The 7369-nt window shown below is 37.9% G+C and overlaps 1 protein-coding gene across 1 annotated transcript; it reads left to right on the forward strand.

Annotated features, from left to right (window-relative positions):
• Positions 1–765: 765 nt before the first annotated feature.
• Positions 766–2156, forward strand: LOC124462022. The gene is made up of 3 exons (XM_047013421.1): positions 766–910; positions 967–1388; positions 1450–2156. Exons 1-3 carry the CDS (start codon positions 875–877, stop codon positions 2153–2155), a joined length of 1164 nt encoding a protein of 387 aa, XP_046869377.1. The 5' UTR covers positions 766–874; the 3' UTR covers position 2156.
• The last annotated feature ends 5213 nt before the right edge of the window (positions 2157–7369 follow it).

The following is a 7369-nucleotide window of genomic DNA, read 5'->3' on the forward strand; positions in this document are numbered from 1 at the left end:
AAAATATTGTTGCTTTACTAACGAAACGTTGATTGGTGAATTTTGTCATCAAAGTTTATTATGCCAAAAGTATCCATGTCCTTGTTTCACATCTACTTTGTATCGGCACTCTTTTGACTTGGTTAAGGCTGGAACAGGAATACGTAAACAGGGATAAACAAAACTTCCCAATAATCAATATTGCACGATCTAAAATATTACGTTTCGAATTAAATTCATCTATAAACCAGAGGGATGGGGCAAACTTCGACCGCGTCAAAGTTTGTATACCCTTGCAACTTTTTTGGTAACTCTTTCCTTACCTATAGCCATCAAAATGGAAAAACGTTTTATCTAAAAAGGCTAAAGTTTGCGAAAGAACGGCCTAAAATCTTAGCATAGGAAATAACGAAGATATTGATCAAAGTCACTGTTTACCACCGATTGTTCCTATGGGAGCTATATGATATAGTCGCCCGATCTTAGTTTGATTCGGCACAGTCATTAATGGTTATATTAAACTGAGAAATAACAAATTTTTATGACATTTGCGTAGAAAGTAACGAATTTACTTGGGTTCTATTCAATAATCTCTTAGTTTTTCAACTATTTTAACGAAAATTGCTAATAATTCACTGATTAAAAAGAGACAGAAAGATTTGGCAATTTCATACTGCTAAGTTTATTTTCGAAAATATCTAGTACTCTCAGCTGGACGGAAGCAATTCACACATTTTTGAGATCCAAGAAGGCCTGGATGTTTGTAAAATTCGACCTGGTCAAGGGGGTACAGTACTTGAATCATTCTAATTCGTGAACTCATACAGTCAACATCAAAAATAAAACAAAAAGTTTACTTCTGAAAATCAAAAAAGAGAAAAACAAAAGTGAAAACATGTTGACTGTTCAATTGATCATGCAATCCGGAAAGGTTAGTAAACGTAAGGATATAACTTTTCATAATCGTGACCAAGTGTTCTTTTCCAGCCATTGGTTATGAACCTCCCAATCTCAGCTACCGTATACGAGCTAAAGGCTGAGCTTCAGAGCCTTCTCAATATTGAGCCGGAAACATTGGAGATTTCTGCATCTGATGTAACGTGTGCCAATTCAGATCTTTTAATAGAAGTTGCTGGTCTAGGCAAAAACAAACAAATTAAGCCGGTTGTGTCTTGCTATGAAGGCAACAATTTTGTGGGCTTGATACTATTTTCCCTTGGGGGCGAGGATTTCGCCGATCCATTAGTCGATAATTCAGTGTCAGACTCAAGTATCGAAGATAGTGAATCTTCCGTCATTGAGCTATCCTCGGGATCTAGTGGCGGATCCGTCCAGCCATCCACTATTGATTGCAAGCGAGGTATTAAACGAAAAGCCCAAGGACATGAAATAACCATAGAGACTAAACGGTAAGTATTAGGAATAGAAAATCAAAATTCAGTGACTGAATATTCCGTCTTTTGAAAATAGGATCAAATATGTTCTCGAATCCAGTGAGGAGAGTCTAGAAAACCACTCGTATGGAGATATGCAGGAGGCATGCGATATGGGAGGCTGCGGAATAAAGTCCCGACCACGCCCGGTTAAACATGAAATCGAAATGGAACCTGATGTTATAAATGGTCAGCGGCCCCCGTACGTTAACATTCTCCCAGAGAACAGGCCGTTTGTCGTGGTTATATCTTCCTCAGAATGTGAGAAAAACTTTTGCGACCTGTTGGAAGAGTTCTTTGGAATTTTTAAGGATTTCAGAAATGTTCGCTGTTTGGATTTCAATGAGGTGACTCCAGACACTGAGTACAATGGGCGGCTGTACATTGCAGCGGCCAATGAGGATACGATGGACTGGGTGGCGGGCAACGTATGGTCCATGGAGACATATCAGGCCACCAGTCTCATAGACTTCCTACACCTGACACCGGCCAGAGTTACATGGCCAAAGGTCGAGAAGTGTTTCCAAGCAATTTTCGAGCTTCTGGAACAGCAGAATGCTGATATTACGACGGAGAAGTGGGCCGTGGTGAGCCGCAAAGATGCAGCCCCCATAGTAACAGATATTTGTCCAAATGAACAGCTTGAGTTCTGGATGGATGCAGAGAGTGTGGACATCATCAAGGAAAGATGCAACAGCCTCAAATTTTGTTTTTGGATTATCAAATTTGAGTTTTGCGATTAGAACACGCTTTTATATTTTTATTTTATGCAATATATATTTTGAAATGTTAAAAAAAGGTTACAATTGCGGCAGTCTGATTTGTCTGCCGATTATTCTGACTGGCAACGATAGTTTGTCGTAATAGAAAAATATTGTTGCTTTACTAACGAAACGTTGATTGGTGAATTTTGTCATCAAAGTTTATTATGCCAAAAGTATCCATGTCATTGTTTCACATCTACTTTGTATCGGCACTCTTTTGACTTGGTTAAGGCTGGAACAGGAATACGTAAACAGGGAAAAACATACCTTATCAATGGAGCAGTTCCAAGCCATAGCTTTGACATCCAGTGTTGTGCTATAATTATTAGCTAAATCAGGTGACAAACCGTCACTAATATAGACTCCTTCTAGAGACTAACTAACTTTTCTTCCTCTGGGTATATTGATTGGCAGGTTTGCTCTTTTGTTGTTGTTGTTGTTGTTTAAATAAATGATAATGATTTGTTCTATAATTCTTTTTAATGCTACGACGACATCGGTTACCCATTTCGAGACTATTTTCATATTAGAGATTTTTCTTGTTATTTGAGCTTTTTCTTTGCGTATTTCTTTTTTGCTTGTCAGCCAAATTAAAACGTTTGGCTGACAACAGACGAGGAGAGCCATAATTGTTTTTGTTTCTTCGTTTTTTATACCCTTGCAAAAAGGGTATATTAATTTTGGTCAGAAGTGTCCAACGCATAGAAGGAAGCATTTCCGGCCATATAAAGTATACATATTCTTGATCATCACGACGAGGCGAGTTTAAACAGCCATGTCCGTCCGTCGGTCTGCATCAACGCAAACTCCTCCTAGACCGTAAGAGCTAAATAGCTGAAATTTTGCACGTAGGCTTGTATATACTGCAGGGGTTGTATATCTCGGATTCAGCCAGATCGGACCACTATATCACATAGCTCCCATTCAAACGGCAAGGTCACGAAAAGTGACTTTTCTCAATAACTTCGTTATTTTTTGAGCTATTGTCGTGATATCATATATTGGTGAGTTTATTATACCTGTAAACAACTTTGCCAAATTTGATCAAGATCAAGTCACTATATCACATAGCTCCCATAGGAACGATCTTTCGAAAACAGTGACTTCTGTCAATAACTTTGTTACTTTTAACTGGTGCAATAGCTCAGGAGAGTCTACTTCACCTATTAAAAGTTTAGGAATAAAGATAGCATCAAGCATTACTCTACGATTAATTAAAAAAGGAAGATTGATTAAATGAAGCCGCGAAGAGCGAAAAACAGAAAGTGCTTTTGAACAGACGCAATTTTACTTTGGTGAGTCTCATATTGAGGTGACCATATGCAAGATCCGTACTCTAAGATAGGACGGATTAAAGAAGTATACAGAATTTTGGTTGTGTACGGATCGTCAAACTCTTTCGACTATCGTTTCACAAATCCAAGAACATTCATAGCTTTACTAACTCTAGCAGAAATATGAGGATTAAAAGTTAATTTGTGGTACATAAGAACACCTAAGTCATTGATAAAATATAACCGCTCTAAGGCAGTGTCGTTAAGATAATAAGTTGCTAAGTATGGAGTGCATCTATAAAAAGACATAACTTTACATTTAGAGCCGTTAAGGTTTAATAGGTTTAATAGATTTAATAGATTGAAGAAGGCAAGAAGATGATATGTCTTTAAAACTGAAAAACGCATACATAAGCACCCGAGAATGTGACACAACCAGTGGAAGATCATTTATAAAAAGAGTGAATAGCAATGGACCCAAATGACTACCCTGATACCTCAAGGAGTACCCTCCAGAGGTCACTTGGATGGTCTTAGAAAATGAAGACTTAAGAGTCCTTTTTGTGTACGCTTAGAAAGATATTGAAAAATCCAATCTAGCAAAAGGCTGGGGATGCCAAGTGCGTTTAAATTATATAAAAGCAGAGTATGATTAACAGAGTCAAAGGCCTTGCTGATGTCAGTATAAATGACGTCAGATTGCACCGCAGTTTGCAACCCTTTGATTGAGTGAGATGTAAATTCTAATAGGTTAGTAGTTGTCGATCTACGTTTTTGAAACCCATGTTGGGATGACGAAATGATTGAGCTACTAAAATTAAGATGTTATTATTTACTGAAATGCTTTGGGTATGGCAGACAATTTCGAAATACCCCTATAATTATATATTATATATATATTATATTATTATAATAATTAATATATGATTCCTTCCATATAGGCGGGATGACGGAAGATGTGACGGGCAGTGTTAACAACTTAAGTATTGGCTTACATAGAGCGTCTGCGCATAACCTTAATACGCAGCCGGGTATTCCATCAGGGCCTGGATCATAAATTGGTTTGAAGGAACTGAGCACGCTAAGAACCGGACTTTCATCAAACACTAAAATGCAATCATTGCCTGATCATTGTCAGCTTTATTGTTTTCGAAAGACAAGTAAGACGGGTGCACTGATGCCTTACGTTTAACATTGACAAATTTATAAGAATTAAACGAAATTTTAACACAAACAAATTCAATCTCTTGATTGGAAGACTGGACAATTTCAGACGAGAACGCCGAGTCAACAGCGATCAAAACCATTACGGATAGTCCGATCCTGTCTATATGTTAAACTAGAAACGCTGTCATGCTTTGATGTGTAGCTTTTGAAAAATTAAAATTGCGACTATAATTTGAGATTTAAACTATCCTGTCTCCAAAGTTAGATCGAACTGCACATGGTGTGCGAATTTTATTATAATCGGTTAAGTGGTTTAGGAGTCCATTGAGGACAAACATTGTTTTGCCATATAAATAACTTTCTACTTCTTTCTATTTCTAGTGTAGATAAAACATAGCTAGGCAAAACATTATTTTGAAATTTTTATAATTTATCCCTTAATACAATATCAATATCTTAATGCTATAGCAAGAACAATATTTTTTGTTAGTCCATCTTTAGCTAACACTGTATGGTTTACCCACTCGAGAGCATGCCACGTATAATTGTCCGTATAAAAAACATGGTGTTATCAAATCAACAACGGGTGCATTAAATCTACGAATGCTCTCCAGCTGGTGTTTTATCAGGATTAATGACGATAGTGTAATTATCATTTTGAAATTGTTGCATATGTGATTTGAATATTTTCAACAACTCGTTGTGCTCGTTCTAAAGAGCATCTAGCTCGCGGACGATGCGCCTGGCATTAAGTAAATCAAGGTTATTATAATCACAACGTTCACGCGATTCGCAAGTGCGTTTCCGGAACCCTCGCCGCCCATAAAGTAGATTTGTAAGAATTTATGTGGTTCATTTGGCATTTGCAGCAGTGATAAAATTGGTCTCTGATTTTAAATGTAGAATTGAATTGTTGACCATTTCTATTAGTATTTCGAACTATTTCTGTTGCTCCTAACGATGTCATTTGAAAGCATGAATTAAATCTTCGAATTGACTTCAGGAACACGTTAGAATCTGGATCCATGCCGATAAGTAAGCCGTTGAATGGTTCAGGTGGTGTTTCAATTTAAGGTAGTTGCACTTTTCCAGGCGCTCATTACATCCCAGCTGGCACATTTTTGAATTTCAGAGCATGACAATGCGGACATTCCTTGTCCATAGCACCAAATGAAGTCACTTGGAAGCAGACATTGTATTTTTAAGTGTTCGCTAGAAAATGTCATGTTTCTAGAGTTTCGCCATAAACCAGGAAACACAATGGCTCTGTTGGAGGGACCAACAATAACAATTTTACTTTACCTAAAAGGCAGCACAAACCAGTCGTTTTCCCAGCAAACTTCAATGAGCCACAATGCCACAAACTAATCGATGCAAGCTGTAGTCGATGGTGCAATCATATAGAAATGCTGCTTGATTCAAATCAATTCTTGAACCATTTCTTCTTGCACTTTGAAGATTATTCCTATGTTCATCTGTACTGTAACGATCGTTTTTCGTCCTTCAGGATAATTTAATCTTTAGGCGAGGTTCGGTACAACAAATTTTAATTTGTGCCCCAGTAAATTCACGACACAATAATTTATGTCAAGGGTGGCCACGGAAATTTAACTTGGGAGCCGGCTCTTTACCGGCAGACGCTGGGCAGAGAAAAAGGTCACTTTTGCGAGTCGACGCACACAAAAATTTGTGTGCCTCGAGTTTTATGACGGGTCATAAAACGACCTTTTTTGGGTCGAGCGAGCGATCGTCGTCGAACTTGTGGGCAGAGGGACGGACAAGTCCCGAATTTTACGGGGAGGGGGAAAAAGGTCGCGATCTCGAGCTCGCAACTTGTGGGCAGAGAGACGGACAAGTCCCGAATTTTACGGGGAGGGGGAAAAAGGAACGCGATCTCGAGCTCGCAACTTGTGGGCAGAGAGACGGACAAGTCCCGAATTTTACGGGGAGGGGGAAAAAGGTCGCGATCTCAAATGTTAAAAAAAAGGATACAATTGCGGCAGTCTCATTTGTCTGCCGATTATTCTGACTGGCAACGATAGTTTGTCGTAATAGAAAAATATTGTTGCTTTACTAACGAAACGTTGATTGGTGAATTTTGTCATCAAAGTTTATTATGCCAAAAGTATCCATGTCCTTGTTTCACATCTACTTTGTATCGGCACTCTTTTGACTTGGTTAAGGCTGGAACAGGAATACGTAAACAGGGATAAACAAAACTTCCCAATAATCAATATTGCACGATCTAAAATATTACGTTTCGAATTAAATTCATCTATAAACCAGAGGGATGGGGCAAACTTCGACCGCGTCAAAGTTTGTATACCCTTGCAACTTTTTTGGTAACTCTTTCCTTACCTATAGCCATCAAAATGGAAAAACGTTTTATCTAAAAAGGCTAAAGTTTGCGAAAGAACGGCCTAAAATCTTAGCATAGGAAATAACGAAGATATTGATCAAAGTCACTGTTTACCACCGATTGTTCCTATGGGAACTATATGATATAGTCGCCCGATCTTAGTTTGATTCGGCACAGTCATTAATGGTTATATTAAACTGAGAAATAACAAATTTTTATGACATTTGCGTAGAAAGTAACGAATTTACTTGGGTTCTATTCAATAATCTCTTAGTTTTTCAACTATTTTAACGAAAATTGCTAATAATTCACTGATTAAAAAGAGACAGAAAGATTTGGCAATTTCATACTGCTAAGTTTATTTTCGAAAATATCTAGTACTCTCAGCTGGAC

The sequence above is a fragment of the Drosophila willistoni genome, unplaced genomic scaffold (genome assembly GCF_018902025.1).
Source record: "Drosophila willistoni isolate 14030-0811.24 unplaced genomic scaffold, UCI_dwil_1.1 Seg833, whole genome shotgun sequence".
Lineage (NCBI taxonomy): Eukaryota > Metazoa > Arthropoda > Insecta > Diptera > Drosophilidae > Drosophila > Drosophila willistoni.

Excerpts from the sequence above, each read along its gene's own strand:
- LOC124462022 (XM_047013421.1), top strand. The coding sequence starts at position 875 with ATGTTGACTGTTCAATTGATCATGCAATCCGGAAAG. Across the intron at positions 911-966 it reads TGATCATGCAATCCGGAAAG|CCATTGGTTATGAACCTCCC; the intron begins GTTAGTAAACGT and ends GTTCTTTTCCAG. Across the intron at positions 1,389-1,449 it reads ATAACCATAGAGACTAAACG|GATCAAATATGTTCTCGAAT; the intron begins GTAAGTATTAGG and ends TTTTGAAAATAG.